At 41.5% G+C, this 23,068-nt stretch overlaps 1 protein-coding gene across 1 annotated transcript in view; it reads right to left on the reverse strand.

Annotated features, from left to right (window-relative positions):
* Positions 1–4,509, reverse strand: part of LOC109918539 (paired box protein Pax-2) — a 219,620-nt gene extending 215,111 nt beyond the window's left edge. Inside the window, exon 1 of the mRNA XM_048616424.1 lies at positions 4,378–4,509. Coding sequence (XP_048472381.1) covers positions 4,378–4,402 — 25 coding nt within the window. The 5' untranslated portion in view covers positions 4,403–4,509. The remainder of the gene's footprint in view (positions 1–4,377) is intronic.
* Positions 4,510–23,068: the final 18,559 nt, after the last annotated feature.

Here is a 23,068-nt window from a genome sequence, read left to right on the forward strand (position 1 = left end):
TGGCACATAAATCTAGAAGTAAACCTAGAATCGACACACATGCGCAAGTACATAAACACAAATACACAGACACAAGCAAATATTAGCAACTACATATATACAGTTAAATATATTTCATCATATTGAGAAACTCATTTGCGGCACGTATACACAGATATGGATCGACATATACCAATGTACATATGTATATAAATACTCATGTGCACACTGGTAAATTGATAGATCAGGAAATTGGGCTCAAAGTAAATATATCGACCTTCCTCATGCACATGTATGTTCTAAATACAAGTAGCCACTCACTGATTAAGGAAGCCATGTATTCCACGCAGAAATCAGGCGGATCCCAGGCTCTCCATCTCCACAACACATGTTTGCAAATAGAGACAGAGATGCTCCGGGATGTGTAAGGACTTAAAACGCGCACCTTTAGTTTGTGAATTTGCTGATTTAGAGCGGACAGTTTTCCCGGGTGTGTGTCTAGCGGTGGGGAATAAATCAAGGGAAAAAAATAAGATGAGAAACGGGGAGAGAGTCAGTTGAAGAGAATCTTATCCCTAATAAAATCTAAAAGTCAACCAAATACATCAAATACGCCGAAGAAATCAGTGGTATCTGAATACTAAACCAGGAACGGAAACCGGGGTAGGAAGGGGATGAGCTATTGAAATTATCAAGAAGCCGCAAAGAAGGATGAAATATATTTTTTCTCCGAGTCTGGCTTGATTATATTTAAGATGGTAGTGCATATGTATAGGATTTGTATAACGCGCCACAGACTGACCTCACTGTTTTTCAGCAAAGTGGTATTCTGAGCAATTTCTGGATGCAGTGGCTGTGTTTGAAACTCTTTGCATTATAATGTTTCTCCTCTCTCTTGATCAGAGAGTCCTGTTTTGGATAGTCGATGTTTAGTGGAGAAGTGTAATTTTGGAATAGTGGAGATTAGACAACAACCCCCACCCCCACTAACATCCCCCCCTCCACACACACACGCACAAAATTGACCCCCTAATTAAAAGCCGCCTGAGCGAGTGACAGAAATCCATTTGTCTTTAGCATCAGCTGCTGGTGGTTGACTGCGACCAAGCGTCTCCAGTCGGAGATGGGACTGGATAGAGCGCCCACTCCTCTTCCAACCACCCTCAGCCCCCTCCCCTCAAAATCTGTGCGCTGGGGTTTTCCACCTTCTCCACCCCACTTCCCCAACACCCACGCCTCCCTCCACCCCTCCTCCAACAACACCCCGCTCCCCACTTCCCCCCTCCCCTTCCAGCCAGGTGCTGGTCAGTCACCGAAAACTCAGAATGCATCCGCCTTTAGCTCCGTTCAGCTCCCTGTGTCGGAGGCAAATTTAACGATCGATATATAGGTCTTACACTACCATAGGACCCGGTGCCAGTGGGTGTGAGTTTTAGCACATAACCTCTTAACCATCTTGCTGACTTTTCTTATATTAAAAAAAGAATATTTGCATTGTGTGTAATTCGATATCTTGACGCGGCGATAATCCATTAAACGGGATAAGGTGAACGGTTTCTGAGATGGTGTTTACTTAACCCGAGAATTGAACAGTCAGGCAAACCATTAGAGATTATAAATTGATAATTTGGGAGTGAAATTTCATAATCGGCTAAATTTGTATGGTTGCACCTTGGATGGCTGGTTGAATTTGATAGTAAGGATTAGGATGGCAATACGAAGTTTTGTACATTGGAGAGAGAGAGAGCGAATAAAATGCAGGTCTCTCGCCTTCATTGCTTTACCTTGGTGTAAAAAAAAAGTTGTTTCAGACGCCAGGAGAGCAGCTTAATAGGACAAACACCATTCCTATTTGCAACTTGCCAATCAATCTGTCCTATCGATAGATCAATTAGTCTGTCAATTGATATATCATATGAGAAGTCGAACATGCGAATTCGTCATTTATTTTTGAGTTTCTAGGCGAAGCAAGCAATCAAATGAGAAGCAGTTGTTGAAAATATTTCTAAACACACTCGTTAGCGTTTAACCAGAACAATTGTTGCCACGGTGTTCTTAGACTAAAAGGGTCGCGCCCATGCTCACCCCACCTGGGTGCCGAACCTGAGAACGAGTATTTGCCTTTGGAGCTGAAATATTAGTTCCCCAACAACAGACACCGTTGTCTTACAGAGTGTCCTGCATACGCTAAGGTACTATTTCTCAGCTTTGCTGTTTGAGGCCGTGGCTTACACACACACAGAGCAGCCAGAAATAAAGATTCGGAGTTACTCATCATTGAAAATAATTGCTACACAGCTGTGACTTCGTATTTATGTAAAATTAATTAGCGTCACGTAACATCAACTCGCCCAGGCTTGCTTCGCTGCAACGCAGCATTTGTTTTAAACGTTGTAGTATATGTTTAAAAGTAGAAGCATGCACCTTCCAAAATAAAACAGAAGACTTGAGGAAAAGTTTGTCGATTATGGCCCACACCACTGGCGGAGAGGCAATTGACAGCTGGGGATTCTCGCCTCAATTTGGATGAAATTTCAAGAATTTAATTAAAAAAAACGCCCTGTATTTTAAATATAACCGCTCAAAAGGCTTAACTTGCGCACTGTGTCTGCAATATTGCATAGCTGCTAAAAATGTCACAAACCAATTTGTGCGTTATGTTATAATGTTCGGGTTGAGTCCAGGATCCTGCCCTGTGCTAATGACCACATACACATTTGCAAATGTAACGGGGTACCGATGCATTCACTCTTTTTAAAAAAAAACCCTTCCCCCGTGTGCAGGGACTCTCGGGGAGGTAGGGGGCGGGGGGTGGTTGCAGTTTGTAGGAAAGTGAAGTTTGCATTTGCAGGAGTCCTCCCCATAGCCGTTAAGTGGCCCTCTTTCCGGGAGGATAGCCGTGGCAAGGCAAGCGCAACGGAAGGGAAACGGATTGCCTGCAGAGTATCGATCGAGACATCCTTTGGCCGAAAGACAGAAATCTCATTCACAAAAATTCTATCTTCGCGGCTGGCGCTCTCTTACTGAAGGGAGATTGGGGGGATCTTTATTGTGAAAGAAACAATTTTTGCTCCTTCATCTCTGGAAATTTTTTTTTGTTTTAAACCAAATCGTGCAGGTTAAATCGCAACAATCTAATTGGAAGTAAATAGACGGTGCTGTTAATATTAATCCTGGGGGTCTCGGAATTGGCGACAGTACAGATTGCATATTCATAACGGGTGTAGAACGAAGCCAGATGGACAATCAATTTAATTGTACACTCGACATGATCGGAGATTGATTTTTCACTTGTTCTGCTTTAATTTTGTCATAATTAATTAGATCATTACAGCGGTTTTGTATTGGGCTCCTAATTTGACTTTAAGAAGGATCCGCCATTGACCATCCAATTGTTGGTGCAATTTCTACGGCTTAAATATTATAGTGTTCCCTTTCCTGATTCTTTCAAAGCCCGGAAAGGGAAGTCGGATTGTCAGAGAGCGTATGCGTTTTTCAAGCTAAACTTGGCCGAGGAAGAAATTGCAACATTTTTGAGGTGTTTTATTTTTGCCTCTGGTTTCTTCTGAATTAATAAATCGAAGGCAGGCCGTGGGAGTGCTTCGCGAGTCAGTTACAATCTCATACAATGCTGCAAACGTCTATTAACAAATGATCAGAGAATGCCAGCGACAGTTTAACATGAGGCACATTCAAAGCCTCAGAATATATATATAAAAAAAGGAAGACAAATATTTGGGAGATGCGGCGAAATAATTCACGTGATGTATTTAAAGTAATAGCTTAAGAAAAGACACAGCCAAATTGACATGAGAATAATTATGCGAAATCTAAAATAGCTAGGCAATGCTGGCAAGACGTTAACAAAACCCGCAGCAGAACCGTGATAACATTCAGTGTTATTGCAAGAGTGGGAACTGGTTTATACTGCACACTTTAAGAGACTTACCAACACAGTCTGCAGTGACTCAGAAACAGACCTGTCAAGTATCTAACCTTTGAAGTTGAGGGGACAGATATTGTTTCAAAATTAAGCCCGACAGCATTTCAGGCAACATCAGCTATACCCTAAAGGTGTGATGAGCTGGTCAACGCAGGACTGGGAGGAAGGGGGTGGTGAAGGGACTGGCACTCCTGTTCCGTCTGTTGTGAAGTGAAAACAATGTTCCCGAGGGGAGGTCCAGTGCCCGACTGATCAGCCCCCACCCTCCATCACCCCTCACTGCACCGCCAAGTCCTCAGCTCCTTAGGAAAAAATAGGGGGTTAAAGCTGACGGCATTAACCCCAGTTTATTACATGCTGAAATAGAGAGAGTAAAAAAAAGAAGCATTTTCACTTCTTTATGCAACCCCCTCCCCAGATCAGATAATCAGTTTTGACAACATGGCTCATCCTACCTGCTCGCCCTGTCCTCTGAGCCATTGTTTTAACGATCTGATTCCACAAAATCTTGCCGGCTTCCCGAACTTTCTCGCTGGTTTCTCCTCTTCCTCTCCCCTCACGGTCCTGTTCCCTGCTTCCTTAGCTGTAGTCGTATCGCTGGCGTTATAACCCCTCTCCGCCCCACCCAAACATTGGGTGTCTGTCCTTTTTTTCTCTCTCTGCACCCCCCCCACCACCACCTTATTCTCTCGTCGTGCCTGCAACTAACTGAAGTTACACAGTGATGGAAGCAAACCCTGAACTCGACTGAAACTCCGAGTAGATTAGGTTAAACAAAAACAAGAGGGGGAGAGATTAACGAACGTTAAAAGCGAAATCAGAAAGGAATTTCCTTAATTGCAGGGTGAGGCGATGACCAAAAGCAGAAACAGAATTGGAAATGTCTCTCACTTTCTGTCGGGACAGGTGAAGGGAAGGGGAGAAGTGGGTTTAGGCACTGATTATTCTGAGATTTGGATTTTGGAAGCGCGCCTGTTTTAAACAACTTCCTGAAAGTTGGAGATGGAGCTGTGTGTGTGTGTGAGAAGGGGAGGGGGTCATTGGTAGTTGGGATATGGTATGGGTTAAGGGAGGTTTTGCGGGGAACAAAATGCAACCTCCCCCCCCCCCCCCCAGTGTGGGAGCGGACAGAGGCGCAGTTGGTTTGACCAGATGAAGAGACTGATTGGTTGCTTTCTGCGGTCAAACTGCATTTGAAAGGAGAGAGAGCGGCTGGTCGTATCTCGTAGTGTCACACACACTCTGTACAGTGAACTAGAACCGCAGCAAAACGCTGCAGGTCCCGAATGGTTAACCCGATAATCAATGCATTAATAAACGGAAGCAGGGAAAACATGCTTATTTAAATATGAACGCAAAAATGTCATTCATTTTCGAAGGAAAGAGGAGAATAAACAAAAGTGAATTAATTGTTTGGTATCATTCCTGAGGTTTGACACCTGGGTCAGTATTAGAGTTAATACTGGAATTGGTGCTGAAATTGGAGATGGGAGGGGGGCGGTATGTGTCGGGTTTCCATGTGGTATGAGAGTTCGTGGTCCCGTTGAGGTGAGGGCTAGAATCAGGTTTCGGTTTGGATAAAGAAAGAGGCCGGGGTTAGAGTTGGAATCGGTTTGCAGTTTGTCAAGGTAGAATTAGAGTTAAGGTTGGAGTTAACATTAAGTTTAGGGTTTCAGCTTGGTTTGTGACTGGTTTGCAGCTAGTATGGGAAGTTTAGGGTTAGCATTAAGGTTCGGGCTACACTTGGGGTTGAAGTCTCTTTGCAGTTAGGGGAAAATTAGTGTGAAGTTTGGGGATAGGATTAAGGTTAGGATTGCGGCTAGGACTGGATTTGGTTTGCAGTTAGGGTAGAATTAAGGTTAAAATTTGAGATTAGGGTTGGATTGGAGTTGGATTGGCTTGCAGTTGGCTACGATAGATTAGAGCTAAGGTTGGAGTTAGTTTTAGGTTAAGGTTACGGCTAGAATTGGGGTTGGTTTGCAGTTAGTTAGGGTAGGAGTAGAGTTATATTTAGGGGTGGATTAAGGCCAGGGCTACAGATTGCAGTTAGTGTAGGACTAGAGTTAACGTTGGGGACAGGATTAAGGTTAGGATTGGGGTTGGTTTGCAGTTAGGGTAGAATTTTAAGGTTGGGGTTAGGGTCGGGGATACAGTTTGATTGGTTGCAGCTAGTTATGCTGGAACAGAGCTAAAGTTGCGTTTAGAGATGGAGTTAGAGTCACAGCTAAAGTTGAGGTTGATTTAGATCAACGTTTAATGTTGGGGTTAGCATTCGAACAGTTGTTCATAAAATAGAGTAGGACCATATTCGAGCGGTTTCTCTGTTGGTGCCAGTTTTGGACTGGGTCAGAGTTGGAGGTTGGAGTCCAGGCTAGTGTGACTGTTGAAGCCTGGGTTGGTATTCCAGTTGGAGTTGGTCTTGGTTCCGCTACTGCATTGAGGAGGCCGCTGGGTGGGTTAAGCAAACTTCCAATCTCCAATCAACCTCACCTTCTTGCATTTTGAGCAAAGTTGAGCTGGGCCTGTCGAAGCACTACTCTTACGGCTCCTCTCTGACCACCCACCCCGGGTATACTGTGTCGCAACTCTCCCTGAGAAATGAAAGGGATCACCTACTTTGCCTTCCCATTCGATTCACGCGTGCCACTAGGTGTAAACGGAAAACGAATTTCAACCCGTGAACGGTTAAAGTCCAGACCTGAACCCTCCCTTTCCTAGACCAAGTGATTCATACAAGACAAACAGCCGAAAGGGTGTTCAAACAGCGAATGAACCGCGCATTTAATTGATGCAAAAGAGACAGAGGCGATGCGATTAGAGCTGGTTGACAAAAGGACAACAATAGACAAAACAGAAATAAAATAGAAACAGAAATTTAGAAATAATTCTAAATAATTTGCGGAAAGGTCAGCTAAGATTTTCTAACAGTCCTCAACTGAACAAAAAAGGGGCTTGTTTCTTGGCGTGACAAGCATGCCAAGTTCGGGCGCAGTTTATGTTCGGTTTTCACCGTTCAGCCGCGTTCGATGTTAGCTCAGCCGGTAAATTCATTGATGTGTGCGTTTTGCCGGTGTCTATATCTCTGCGTGTGTACTCTCCCCAGCAGGAAGGCTGCAAAAACGGTGAACGAAACTGCCATCTAACAACTGAGACACTAATGTCTTGTGCAGCTAAAGTGCAGGGAAATGAATAACGTGCAGGTCAAAGTAACCGGATAGGCCCCGTCAACAAACCGTCCCAATGGACTTTTCACGCATTCTTGAGAAATCGGATTTTGTTTTTCTCTCTCTCAGGTAGCAGGACCAGATAACAAAGATAATACATAGGAAGTGGCACAGAACGTAGACGCTAACATTAAAAAAAAATCACCATCAGTGGATTTAGGTCGCCTGATATATTTCCCCTGTTTAAGAACACTCGTTTTATTTACGTATTAGTTACAATAATCGCATACGATGGGCCTAATTATTGTCTGAAGACCAGATCTGTGATGGATCAAACTTTGTGTAAAAATAGACAGGAATTCAAACGAAGCGCCGTCCTAAAGTAACAAGAGAACTTCATTGAAAGTTGCTTAAGTGGTTTCTCTAACTACATGATTAACGTTGAAATGATGGACTGTGAAAATGTGGATTTGCCACAGACCCCATCGTTTATAATACAGGGCTGGAGTGAGATAGTTTGGTTTCCAGGGAGTTCAGGATAGCTGTGCGCCGTGAGCAGATTTTCCAATGGAAAAGATGTTTGAATTGCTACTTTTCGAGCATCACATTGGAAAGTTAGACAGAATAAACAAAGAGCTGAACGCAGGCACTATAACTCTGAGTGATACATGTAAAATTGCCACCTCGTATTCATTTAATACACCTTAAACTTATTTGGTAGAAAATTAAATGAAATCCAATATCTGAAAGTGGGAAGCCAGATGTGTAATTGATATGTTAGTCTACAGGTCCCAGATTTCTAAATATCATTACATCCCATCCCGCCTTCTGGTCTCTGCGCGATTGTGCCTGTGTGTTTGTAAATCAGGTAGAGTTTTAGAAGGGATATTAATCGGGAAATGTCTCTCCCCCACCACCCCAGACCCCTTGACTGTTTGCCTGAACGCAGTAGATGGTGGACACACTGATGGTGAAGCAAGGCCCGCAGGTAGCAGCAAATTATTAACGAAATCGTCGCATCTAATCTGCAATTTAAACAGGGATTATTGCCACGCGGGAAAACTGATTTAATTCAACTGCGTAGAATTTCAGGAAAAAGAAGGACGGGATAAATGCCAAGTCGAATCAATTTTGCCTGCTGAAATGGCGATTATATACCGACCGTAATGTACCGAAAACGGCTATGCAGGAAATCTTAGTGTGGTTTGTATTTGAAACAGTAGTTTGCTCAGCATTAAATTCTGCGCGGATTAGATTATGAAGAACATGAAGGCATCATTCTTAGCATTGTCAATGGAATAAAATAATCCTGAAATTCAATGCATTAACAAGTTCCATGTTACTTAATCGTTTAACCATTTCTAGCACATATTTTCTCGATGTGATGTTTTGTAATAATCTTTGTTCCAGCTTGTGTTTTATTTAATTTGTGCATGTGCAAAGAAAAGCATGTAAAACAGTTTGATATCTAAAGTGATGCTGGAAATTGCTACATGTTATTCAGCCTGTAGCCAGAAGGGGCAGCATGACAAAGTAAAGGGAGACCAGGAATCACGTTTGAAGTTACTGTAAATCTGTGTAATGCTGTCTGCTCCAGTTCCAGGTACCCCCCCCCCCCCCCCCCCCCCCCCCTACCCGGACAGCACAGCGCTGTGAGCAGTTGCGGCCGCCCCGCTATCTTGACCAGCACAAACGGCGGGAGAAACGGTTCAGGTCCCGTCTCCATGACACCCGTAACCCGACTCCCCTCAGAAATGACTGTGGACTTTGAAGCTTAACTTTTCTCTCTCTCTCTGTTGTGAGAGTGACGCGTTCCCGGAGTTTTCCAGTTCATTAACTCGGCGCTTGCACTGCACCAAGCTAACTTAGTTCTGCACGGCTTCACCTGGCCTCTTATAAGGTGGCACTGCAGGGCACTTAGAAAGCGACAAACACATACAAAGGCCCCAAGACTGGGACACCTGCTAATGCTGGTCAGCTTAGTGAACGGAGAGACTTGAGAGAGAGAGGGAATAGTCAACAATGTGCAACAGAAGGTGTAGAACACATTTGTACGTTGTGTGTGCGTCTGTGTATGCACAGGTCCAGTCCAACACATTTCCCCATCTCTTCATCTCACTGCCTTATTCCGTGCCAGTTACTCTCTCTCTCTCTCTCTCTCTATTTGCCTCAGCTTTTCACCGAGGATCTCTTCACAGCGTAAAGCGTTCCAATTTAGTAGAGAGTTACTGATTTAAGTTCACTGACACGGGGAGAGAATCCCATCTCGACGTGGCACCTTCGTTCTCTAGTGCGTGCTTGCCAGTCGCACGGGTTGTTAGCTGAGATTTGTAAGCTACACTTCGGGATAGTTTTAGGGAGAGAGGGAAAAAAAAAGTCAGTACCGTACCACCGCCATTTAACACGCGCCCATCTCATACACGTTTCTCAGAAGCCAGCACACTGCCTGGAAAAAAAATCTTCCCCTTTTCAACAGTGAAAGTCGTGGAGGTTAGAGAAAAGACGTTGAAGAATGAAATAAAGACACTTTTGAGTTCACGAGAAATAAATTAATAGGACGCACGACTTTTCTTTACCTGTCTAAAACAAGAAAGACATCAAATTGGGGTTATAATCAATATCGAACCGTTAGAATGATCCCAAATATTGTCGCAATTAGTTATTCAGGCAGCAATGTCCCTTCCACTTAATATGTAAGATATAAGGGCAAAACAGCCTTGTCCTGGCTTAATTGATTACACTGTACCTTCCAAATTTGATTTGCTTACAGTTGTGCTAACGACAAAATGAGACCATTAATGATGTATTTCATTGCTTGATTCCAGTCAGTTGTTAGCAGTTCTGTATCACACTACAGACTGTACAAGGGTAACAAAACGCACCTACTCTCAGGCATGCAAAGTGTGTACATTCACGAGTTGTACAGATTGTAGGTTGAGTAAATAACCTCTCTGGGGCAAACATACTCGAGTCTACCTTCAAACATTTTGTGTCTGACTTGGCGTGTATGAACCTGGCCTATATCATTTGAGCGCACCGTTCAAACTCCAGTCTATTCAGAGAGCATCACAGAGCTACATTTAACCGCTAATCTACTACAACACCATTCACATCATGGGGCAGCCCCGCTGGACTCGGTTAAGTGAATGAAACCCACGGGGACAGAAAAAAAGTGACGGTTGATATTGACAGGGAGAGAGATGTGTGATCTACATCAAATGTTTGAAATGACTCAAGGCGGTGGAAATTACTCATTTCTTTTATAAACAAAATCCTTGATTTTTGTACTAACCCAATGCTGTTTATGAACTTGCAAAATTGTTCAAGGATCATTAACACTATCCCTGCCCCTTTCTCGGGGATCAGAAAGCGACAGAGGCAGAGAAGTAACCGGCTTTTCGGTACATTTCTCGCTGATGAATCCGCGTCTACTTTTGATTCACCTTAGCCTACGGAGATTGATCGCTACAGCGGTTGAAGCGTCAGATGTCAACACTTGAACTCATTTAACGGAATCTTGAAAATTAAGTAGTTTTATTGCCGTGTCCACGTGATACCAACAGATTAAAAAACAATATTCTTTTGTCACCCTGTTGCAAAGCTCCAATACTTCACTCAGTTACATTTCACGGGTTGTTTTAATGCTTTATAGGGAGGATGAAATAAAATAATGAGAAATCTTATAACCGTGACAGAGAGGTCCATAAGAATTCCAAGTGAAGTGTCATTTGCAAATAGCTTCTATTTTGTTTCCAAAAACTCTCTATTGGCGAACAATAATGTTGTTTCAGAAGTTTAGACTGAAATATGCAAACAGCTCCAAAAGATCAATGCTGCAAATAAATTTTATCAGAACGAAGTTTCTGGTGTTCCAAACTAATTTTTTTTTAGTAAATAATTCTTCCTTTAAAAAGTGCTCTTAACTCTTATCCAACGAAATGTTGTTTCTGCGTTCAAAGTTCTTTTCGAAGATTCGTTAGTGATAGCAACTTTTTGGTGACTTTTCAAGCGGTTTCTATTACATTTCACAAGTTTAGCAGCAAACACGGTGCTGATATCGAAGGGGTGGTTTGGCCGCCTTGTCATAATCGTTTAAATTTAAATGAGAATTGAAGCTTTCGCGTATTTAATTCAATAATCTCTCTCTCTGTGTGTGTGTGTGTGTGTGTGTTTGTGGACTTCACGGCAGATCTCTGTTGCTCGCTAATTACATCGTCCTGCTTAGGTCATTGATTTCGTGTTACCGTACTGAAATTCTGCCTGACATGAAATATTAGCAGCAAAAACGCCACTCAGCTATTTAAGCATGCAACACATTGTAGATTACTGCAGTTTTTATGGTCCAGAACCGAAGATGTCACACATGTAGCCTGTGTTACAGGAGAAAACGGCTCAGTCAAGCAGCTCTGTGCCAGTTCTGGTTAAATGAATATGCACAGCGGTACAGTTACAAGGAAAAATGAGATCAGTGCTGTTTACATCAAACCTGTATGAGTTTCAAACCCAAAATCGATAACAATATTAATTATTACTTCTATTAGTAATAACCATTGGGGCATTTTATTTCAAATATACCATAATAATGTGTTTGACATGCTTGTGTATAAGATTATATATTAGATTCGATAAAACAAATATTTAAATAGAAATATTATAGAGTTTAATACTGGCAAATAAAAACCTGTATAAATCTTTGCTAAAAGGAGTTTGTATTCATGTGCCATTCAGACAGTTTTAGATAATTTATTTCAAACTTTGATAAATCGGTTAGAACAACAATTAAACCGATTTAACAGTCATCTATCTACAAGGCACATGCATTCATCACAATAGTCATCGTTCAAAAAAAAACAAGGATCACTTCAAATTATTTATAAATTTGCCTTATTAATCATAGTTTGCAAAGGATGGCGTAAATAGTCATGAAATCTGTGTATCTTTGAAAACTCGTCAATGATTTATATTCAGTGGAATCTGTTGAACATCTCACTAAATGCCGAGGTTCTTGTGGCTCTGAATGCTTGTAGTTTAAAGTGTCGTGAACTACATTTTCTTGCATTTTATGCCCCATGTATTTTCTTATAGAAAATCAGAGATTCAGATTAACTTCAGACTTTTCAACCGAATAGCACCTGAGAACTCCGCTCACCGTGTGAAAAGAAATAGTCCAAAGTAGTCCCAAGCGTGCTGGTGAAATATATAGCTGCAATAAGCTTCTTTTATGTAGAATTTCATTGCATTCGTTTTATTACTATGAGATTACTTATGTTTTATAAGTTATTGGGACTGTTAATGTTCCTTCATGTGGGTTTTACAGCCCCCTCTTTGAATTTTTGTACTCTTCCGCTTCGTTAATTTCAATGGGTTGCCTCGGCCTCACCCCCCTTTTCTGAACAGATTGTGGAACCTGTCGTGAAACGTCCATCGTTACCCACTGTAGCTTGAGAGTGGCATTTAGATTCTCCACGCGGACTGTAGACCATTTTATTTACCCTGTACCTTCTGGGGGAGATATTGTCACAAACCTAAAACCACAGAAGTGCATGTAGCGCAGAAAGTTTCCAACCGCAGCACTCATTCTCCAGATGGACACCACTCGCACTTTCTACCTATCATTAAATTGGACGCACATGGCACCTAACGATGTTAGATCAATCTGTTCCTTGTGCCATTTCAATAACATTATCCTGCTATGGCACACCTCAGGTAGATGGGACTTGAACTGGGATCTCCGGCCTAGAGGTAGGGGGCACTACCACTGAGCCACAAGCTAGTTTACTTGGGAACAGGACGGTAATACGATTAATGTTGCTGGCCTAGCAATCCACAAACGGCTGGCACCAACCACTTCATGCATCACCAAGCGAAGCACGTGAAGGCCAAGTGCAAGCCGCAAGGGCAAGGTCCAGGTTAATGGTCTGGTGGCTCAGTGGTTAGTACTGTTGCCTCGCAGCGCCAGGGACACGGGTTCAATTCCAGCTTTGGGTAGCTACCTGTGTGGACGTTGCTCATTCTCCCTGTGTCTGCGTGGGTTTCCTCCCATAGTCCAAAGATGTGCTGGTTAGGTGGATTGATTGGCCATGGTAAAAATAAACACATTGGGGATTACAGGGATAGGACAGGGTGGGATGCTCCTGGAAGGATCGGTGCAGACTTGATGGGTCGAATGGTCTATTTCTGCACTGTAGGGATTCTGTGACCAAAGGTTCAGAAACTGGTAGAATTTAAATTCAATTAATAAATATTAAGTATAAAAGTTAATCTCTGTAATGCTGCTGTGAAGCCACAATCAATTGTCATTAAAGTAAAATCTGGTTCACGAAAATAAAATAAAGAATTGTGGATGCTGGAAATCTCAAACATAAATTGCTGGAGAAACTCAGCAGATCTGGCAACATCTGTGTAGAGAAAACAGAGTTAACGTTTGGAGTCTGGTGGCCCTAGTGTTCTTCAGCGAAGGAAATCTGTTGTCCTTACTGGGTCTGCACTACACTTAACTCCAGGCCCGCGACATTGTTGTTGATTCCTAAGTGCACTCTGTAGTGGCCTAACAAGTTACGCAGTCCAAGGACGATTAAGGATGGACAGTAAATACAGGTCACGTCAGTGGCACTTACATCCCTTGAAAGAATAAAGGAAATAAAACATCAATAAACATTATGAAATAAATTCTTGGAGGAAGTCAAAATCCTTTGTCACAAAATAATATCCTTCTGATACACTAATATAAAACTAAGAACAGCAGATGCTGGAAATCTGAAACAAAATCAGAAATGGCTGGAGAAACTCAACAGGTCTGACAGCATCCGTGGGGAGAGAGATAGAGTTAATGTTTCAAGTCCAAGGGGTTGAGTTTCTCCCCCACCTTCTGCACATTTCCAGCATCCATGGAATTTTACATTTATTTCTATCAATAGCCACAATACTTTGAATCAAAAACAAGCTAACAGGACTCACCCATCCTCACTGTGATTCGAAGATTTTGATCTCATTACTAATTGACCTAACGATGCAATTCACTGCTGGTCCTTTCAAAACCCTCCGTATTTTAGGAATCCCGTTACATGTCCCATTCTACTCCTTTATTACTCTTTTAATAAGTTTCACATTTTAAAGTATTCTGTATTAAAACAAAAGGTACAATATAAAGTGGCAAAGTTACACTTCTCATGTCAAAGGAATATGCTGTTGAGGCCTGGTAAAGGGGATACATATTGTATCACATGAGGAGAGTGTCAAGCTGCAAAATCCTGGCCTCGGGTAAGACAAGCAAAACCAGACTAAGTCTAATTGTTTCAATACAGTTCAAGGGGAGCTATTTAATCTCCAGTTTTATTTCTTCCCAGCAATTCTCAACATTGTCACATTCCTATGGAGGTTTTTCAGTTTTGTAGTACAAGTATTGTACTGCCTACATTGAGCAATAAACCATAAACAACATCACAACATGCAGTTTCATAGCATAGGTTATTGCGTTATATGAAGTGATACATAAAAGGCTTAGCACTGGATGCTTTTTTTATGGGGAGGGGTGGGGGGTGGAAGACGGCGTACCAGGCACTGGACACTTTACCATTCATCTCAGGAAATAACATCCGAACCCATGAAACTGCATGACTTGCCTGAAATCATTAACCAGCCACTGATACCAGGTCTCCGTTAAACAGGACATGTCGTATCAAATCTGTTTTCCTCCAAGTTAATTTTTAGTCGAGATTTTTAATGAGAACTTGTGCTCTTTTCAACACAGCTCATACACTGACGTTGTTCCGCGCGTTCACCTTTTGTTCTATAAGAATTTACACGTAAGTGAGTGATGAATGAGAAGTTACGCCAAACCTGTGGCTGGTGGAGGAGTGGGCAACAGACTCTGAAAGGGGTAAACTGATATAGAGCCAACAGTTCAGTATTTGTGCATCTGATATTCCACACAATAGCACCACACAGTTTACATATACAATAGTTATGGATCGCGGAGAGTGAATAATTGTATGGATTCCAATAAAGATGGAGGAGGTCTAAATGAATAATAAATAAGATAGGAAACCTGTAAAGAAAGACTTTGAACATCCAAGGCAATTTTCGCGTCCTCCAACTGCCCCGAAGTGCCGAACAATTGACGCTTGATTTCAAAGTGTTGCAACGCAGATAAATTTGTCTGAAATCTGCACACATCAAGATTCCACCAGTCGCAAGTGAATAGTCCGTTCTTTTTTGGGTGTTATTGGTTGAAAGGGAATGTAGTTCAAGACACCAGGAGAACTCTTTGTTCTGTTTTGAATCATTCCAAGTGACTTTTTGTGCCCACTTGAGTAGTCAGATGCAGTCGTGGTGTAACTTCCTGTCTGCAGGAATCTTGAATTGCTGAATTTTAGGCTAGTACAACACAGAAAGGGGCCATTCGGCCCATTGAACGTGTGTTTGCTCTTCCAAAAAAATACCCTGAGCTACAGGCCACAGTCAATGCATACGGCCCAGACAGTTTATATTCTAAATAATGAAGGTGAGGTACACACTACCATCTAATCACTAGCATTCAGAACAACTCCATGTAGAATAACAAATACAAGGTACTGGATTTACCCCAGAATCTAATCGCAAGGTTTTAATTGCTATATGCAAATGGGTCAATTCTATAAATTCTGGTAATTAATTCAACTAATGAACCATTTTTCTGGGAAGCGTGAATTCAAAAATTGGGACTATCCTGTTATAATATCTCTAACCTGCACTCTCTTCAAACGCAGTTACCCTGACAGAAGCAAGTCATCATAGAATTAATCCTACAGAATACTGAATACCCAGGGCTGAGAACTATGTCGCAATCTAATCAAAGTATTCAAATGGTGTATTGAATAATAGGTACGGGAAGTTTGGATAATTTATATATAGCAACTAGGAAGCTCCACGTGAGTTATAATGTATAAACAATGAAGGCTTGCAGATGATTGGCATATAATTATTTGAATGCAAATTGTAGAAAAGCATACTTACTTCAAAGAGTCATATTTTCCCATTTTCTATATTAAATGCCTATGAGTAAGATTGGCATATTGGTGTCAAATTAGGAGGAATGATTTGGTGTATCATCTTTGTCTTGAAACATAGAGTCACAGAATGATTACAGTGCCCGAGGAAGCTATTTGCCCTGCTTGTGCTTACTGGACTCCTTTGAAATAAAAACTCATACTGTCCCACAGCCTAAACCCAACCACAAATGCCTCTAGAGCTCTGCACAATTGAATTGTCTTCAGGTGCTTATTCAATTTGCTTTTGAAAGGTGAGTGAATCATCTTTTACAATACCAGTAGGCCATGCATTGTGAATCCCAATTATTCACTGCATCCATTTGCTGTTTTGTGAATCACATTGAATGGGTGCTGTCTATTTCTCAACATCTCTGGTGATATAAACTGTTTCTCTCTATCTGCCCTATTTAGATCCCTCACAGCTTTGAACACCTCTATCAAATTTCCTCTAGGCCTTCACTTCCCTACAGAGAGTAACCTCAGCTTTGCTAATAATAAAAGCAAACACTAAGGATGAATTAACCTAGACTTAATTTTGTCCTAGATTATTATTTTGAAAAGTTTTCCCATCGCTGACCTGCTTGCAGCCGATGGCTTTGAATGAGAATATACCACCTGCAACTCTCCAGTTCTCTGCACCTCACTGATATCTAAAGAGAATTGAAATATTATGGTCAGGAACTTTGCAATCTCCATCCTTGCTTGCTTAGCATCCTCAGATGCATCCAGTTCAATCCTGGTGACTTAACAGCCATATAATACAAAAACAAACACTAGTGACTATACTAGATAGGTTTTCAATTGCTGGCTGGTGCTTTTTGTTTTAACATGTCCATAATAGGATACAAGGCATCCCAATTTGAAATAACATTCTCTGTTTCATTTGGCAAGGGCTCATTATCGAATTTGCACTCTGACCAGTGCCAAGGGCTATTGAAGCATTACTTATTGCGACCTGTACTCAACTGCTTTTGCTTTATGGATGAATCATGGTAAATGCTTTACTATCTGAGTTTGACCTAAGTTGCATGTGATTTTGATAATTTTTTAATCATTCATGTGGCAGCTGTGGCCTGTCCATCTATGATCATTTTTTGGAGGGTAATCTCCATATATCTCAAGCATAATGAAGGATACACTATGTGTGATTTGCCCTACCATTAAATTCTCCTAATGGACTTTCAGGTTTCTTCTATCCAATTCCAATGCTTTGATGTGGTGCCAGTAGAAGATCCAGGGTTCTACATCACATGGTGGAATGACAAGTACAATGTTTGCTTTTAGTCTTTAGCTTAATTAATACTTTGTTGCTTCCAGACAGATTCATCTAGCTCAACATTGGATACGTTAAGCATCAAATCAACATATAATTCTTAGCCTAGTTAGCTTTTAATTTCATGCTCAGCTATTTCAGCGATATCTATTATATAGCCCATATTTTCTTCTCACACTCAAAGTGTAAGGTTTATCCAGTGGTCAAACCAATGGGAGTTTAAAGTGTGTTGACAACCAATAATTAGCATCCTGGCCTCCCTTTTTCTTCGAGAAACTACTGTCACCTGTATTTGACTTCTAGGCTCTGCATACAAGTCTCTGAAATTTTAAACTTTTTGGTGCAACATCCTTGCCCTTAAATACGGAAAGTGTGGCCAAGGAGGGGACAGATGCATGATGAATTCACCTCTTATTTCTAGTAGGATAGGCAGCGGAAAAAACAAAGAAATAAGGCCAGGCAGCATCAGAGGAGCAGGAAAGTTGTTGTTTCGGGTTGGGACTCTTCTTCGGACCCTTTTTCTGAAGAAGGGTCCCAACCCGAAATGTCAACCTTCCTGCTCCTCTGATGCTGCCTGGCCTGCTGTGTTCGTCCAGCTCCACACTATGTTATCTCTGACTCCAGCATCAGCAATTCTTGCTATCACAAGGAAATAAGGACCTGGCATGAGTTTCTCCATCTCAAGTTTCTGCTGTGCTAGAGGCAGGAATGTTTAGTTTCCTCTACATAATGTTGCTGCACTGTACTGCAGATTTGTATCTACTTTATTTTACATTCTCTCAATGTCCAGGACTAGAATAATTAGGTGGTTATTTTTGACTGGCCTTGATATGAAGGGCCTTTTTCTGTTTTGCCAATCTCAATGACTCTATGACTTTATGTCTGCCTGATGTGATAACTCTTTCCAATTGGTTAGCATTTAATCATTCATTGACTTTGTTTAAGATCTAATTTATTTTCCTTCTTCCTTCAATAATATCAACATTGATCCTCTTAATCAAGGAAAAGCTCCAATTAATACAATTTCATAAATGTCAGCTTTCCTCAGAAAAGTTACTTCACCAGGTTCATCCCTCCTGTCGACCAACTAGGTTGTACCTACTACCAGTGTCCACCTATCATCACCATTCTGCCTCCACCCCTTACCACACCCCCTCCCACTTTGATGCACAGCTACTCCTACCCTCACATCCAGCCCTTTCTTTCAGATGCTGCATGGCTTGCTGTGTTCTTCCAGCCTCCTGTTTGACTACTTCCAACCCCTAACTGGTGCCGAAGCTATTCTGTGGAGTTGAAGCTCCCATGGTTGAAATTTCTACTGAAAGCAAGATATGTATTTGTGAAGCATCTTTTTGAACAACAGAATGTCTGAAAACAAGTTTAACCAAAATTACTTCTAAAGTACGGACACAGTTCTAACATTGGTGAATAATCTATGGTAGACTTACATTCTCTTGCAGGTGCAATATTGAATAGTGCTGGAAATGTTGGTGGTGCCCTATAAAGCATGTCCCTGTAGGGATCAATGAGGAAAGAGAAGATGGCTTCATAGAAAGTTGTATTTTTGACAGGAGGAGATAAAGAACACCAGCAAGTAAGTCAACCTGTATTGTTTGACTTGTCTGGGGTCCAATGGGTGAGACAAGGAAGTGACTGACAGCAGAAACTGGGAGGTACGTGTCAAGAAGTGCTGTGAGAGAGTGAGAATTGCAGAACATGTCTAATGCAAAGAAACCTGAACACTGATATATTGTTTCAGAGATAGTAGGAACTGCAGATGCTGGAGAGTCTGAGATAACAAGGTGTGGAGCTGGATGAACACAGCAGGCCAAGCAACATCAGAGGAGCAGGAAGGCTGATGTTTCACGCCTAGACTCTTCTTTAGAAATCTTCTTCTGAAGAAGGGTCTAGGCCCGAAACGTCAGCCTTCCTGCTCCTCTGATGTTGCTTGGCCTGCTGTGTTCATCCAGCTCCACACCTTGTTATTACTGATATATTGTGTGTTCTTTGCCTGATAGGCTAAGGCCACATGTTAGCACAATCACCCAAAACAACCTTGGCAATTTCTTATTATCAGGAGAGGAAGGGGAATCTGTCTGCCTGCTTTTAACCCCCTCTCTGCTAGCACAAAAGATATGAATTTATTTCTTTTTAGCACTTTTTTTTAGCATTTTTTTAAATAATCAGACTTCAGTTCAAACAGCATACTGTGCAAAATGAAGGTGCCAATTGGAAGATTTCCTTGAATGAAAGAAAAAGGAATTTTATTACTTTCTCGGGCCACAAAAATAAAGCTTGACATCAAACACTCACAAAACCATTGGTGTAAAATTTGAAAAGGACACATTGCTTGGTACAGACAGGAAGAATAAAGGCTGCAAAATTTAAAAGTCCTTTATGTCCTTGATGATATATTTTTAACATGAGACCACAGTGGTTTAATTGTTTACTGGTATCCTTAAGTTTGTTAATATCTTTGAGTCTCAATAAAATTTCTCTTGCTTCATTTTTTTTTTCACCGGATGTTGTCTTCCATGGTGATGAGAGAAACACAGAGAAAGAGACTTCCAGTTTTTGTTGTTACAAATTCATATTTCCTTATGTCTGCTCTGCACTAAAAAACGGATACTGAAATATGGTTTGTTTGTATATTCCCAAGCCTGGTTGCCTTGCCTTTCCAATCTGGCTAACTGGCAATAGAGCATTTCATCCCCAAAAATGTGAAATTATCATACAATTATCAGGTGAATTGAAATCAGAAATATGATTTTCTCCACACTCTCTCAGTTGTCTGGTTTAGATAGTTTTAGACAAAATGGTCATTTTAGTGCAGACTGTTTTGTTTATTCCACATGGGTCTCCTGGACATACCTAAATTCATTGTGCTATGATCATGGCAGCCATGTTAGATCAGTATTTGTCCTTTTGAAATTAATTTAGGCCGGGTCTCACATATAACAATCAGGTGATGGAATTTGTAAATTAACAACACATATTTATCACTATCATAACAAACTCAAGATCACTAAAAACTCTTGGATAAAGAAGAAAATTGGGAACACTTCAACTTATCCATGCAGAAAAAGCCTAAATCTCCTCTATTGCTACAGCAATGGTGCTCAAGTAATTCTGGGGCTTTCCACCTTAATACACTTCAACCATATGTCCCAAGCACTTAATCACCTTTGTGCGAAGTAAATTCAAATCTCTGGCCCCTTAATCAATTTCTACAGTTCACCTAAAAGTTATAATCAGCATTAATAGGGTGGCACAGTGGTTAACACTGCTGCCCGACAGCATCGGGGACCTGAGTGTGAATCTAGCATTGGGTGTCTGTGTGGAGTGTGGTTTTCTACCAAGTGCTCCAATTTCCTTCCACAGTCCACCATAGTATGCAGGCTAGATGGGTTAACTATCGTAAGTGTGGTGTTATGGGGATAGGGTGGGAGGGTCAGTACAGACTTGATGGGCCAAATGGTCTCTATATGCACTGTATGGATTCTATGTTTAATTTGTTCAATTCACTTACCAACTAAGAAACCTGTATAAATTCTTGACCAAGCATACTTCAACTCCTGCTGGCCCACAATGATCCTTTGTAAATATATATAGCAACACTTCCCTGGGTCTCTTGTGGCCTGGATCCTTGCTGTGAAGAAACCCTAGTAATGTAGTTGTTAAAATTGTATGTACATCCCAATGACAGTTCCGGGCCAGACATTACCCTTTAACTGATGCCCATGTTCTGTTGGTTGGATAGCATTGTCATGTTTGAAGTAAAATGGTCAAGACAGGAATATATTGGGAATGTGGCAGAGAATTTCATCAGGGACCTACTGCCTTGCACCAACCCCAATACAATTTACTCCTGATTTCCTCTAGCATCAATTTGGTTGTAGCATTTACTGTTCTAAGAGCTTTGTTGATTGTTATTTTGCACTGCTTGGATTTGATGAGCTTTGAGTCCTTAACCTGGGTTCAAGGAGACTAGTTATAGTGCCCACTTGATCTGCTTTGCATCTTTGTCCCTGCTAAAAGACAAGACTCTTTCTTAGAGTAGTAGTCAGCCTTTAGTACCATGCTCAAGTGGTCATTATTCATGTGTGAGTTTTGACAGTGCACTCTTAAGGTTACTGTCTTAAAAGATAACACACATTTTTCACTACCGATGTCTCTGGTTGAGTAAGGCTGTCTGCTCTGTAATGATGCTGAAAGCACAGTGTCTGTGCTGTGAGCGGCCAGCAGTAAGTGACACTACCACTCAATGCTTAACAGGAAATCCAGTAGGATATATATGTATCTTTCTATACATATATATATCAAATGCCCTATCACTTCTTTGTATTATTGGCTTATGGCAGATGGAATTAAGGATAAATTTTGATCAAAATTATAACTGGTTTTGATGAATAAATTAGGAGAAATTATTTCCACGAGTCAGAGGGTTGCTCATCAGTGGGTACAGCTTTGAAATAGAACATAGAACATAGAACAGTACAGCACAGTACAGGCCCTTCGGCCCACGATGTTGTGCTGAACTTTTACCTGAAACCTAAGGTCTATCTAACCTCCACCACTACCTTATACTATCATCCATATGCTTATCTAATAGCTGCTCAAATGCCCCTCATGAGGCTGACTCCACTACCCTCTCCGGTAATGCATTCCACACCCCTACCGCTCTCTGAGTAAAGAACCTACCTCTGATGTCTCCCCGATATCTACCTCCTTTCACTTTAAAACTATGTCCCCTAGTAAAAGCTACCTCCACCCAAATGATGGCAATAGATTCAGAGTAGGGGTGAGAATCTATTTAACGCAGTGAATTATAGAATCCTTACAGTGTAAAAGCAGGCCATTCAGCCTATCAAATCTACACTGACCCTCCAAAGAGCATCCCACCCAGTCAACTCATCTTTCCCATCGCTAATCCACCTAACCTGCACATCCCTGGACCCTATGGGGCAACTTAGTGTGGCCAATCCATTTAACCTGCTCATCCTTGGACTGTGGAAGGAAACTCCACACAGACAGTCACCCGAGGCTGGAATCAAACTTGCATCCCTGGTGCTGTGAGGCAGCAGTACTAAGCACTAGGCTACCATGTCGCCCACAGTGAGCTGTTAAATTTTAACACACACTGCAAGAAATGTTGCCAGAAACAGATTCAATGACAATATCCAAAGGAAATTGGATTCAAACTTGAGAAAGCTATTTGCCGAGTTATTGGGAACAAATAAACGAGTAGGATTAATGGAGTAGCTCTTTCAAAAAATGGAGTGAGATGATGGGCTGAATGGTTAGAGGTTAGGAAGTGTAGATATGCAAAGGGACTGAGGTGTTCTTGCCAGTATGTCACTGAAGACGAACATGCAGGTGCAGCGAGCTATTAGGAAGGTGAACAGAATGTTAGCCAACAGAATGTTAGGTTTTATCACAGGAGTATTCGAGCACAGGAGCAGTGAAGTCTTGCTTCAATTGTTAAGAAGCTTGGTTAGTCTGTTCCTGGATTACTGTGCGGGGTTTTTGTCTCCTTATCTCATTGTCATAGAGCAACGAATATTCCCTAGGATGCTGAGACTATCCTATGAAGAAAGATTTGGCAAACTGGCATAAAAATGATGATCAGGCAATAACACCAGGTGATGACAAAAGAATAATTGTGAAAATCTAAAACATA

This window comes from Rhincodon typus, chromosome 34, assembly GCF_021869965.1.
Source record: "Rhincodon typus isolate 14 chromosome 34, sRhiTyp1.1, whole genome shotgun sequence".
Lineage (NCBI taxonomy): Eukaryota > Metazoa > Chordata > Chondrichthyes > Orectolobiformes > Rhincodontidae > Rhincodon > Rhincodon typus.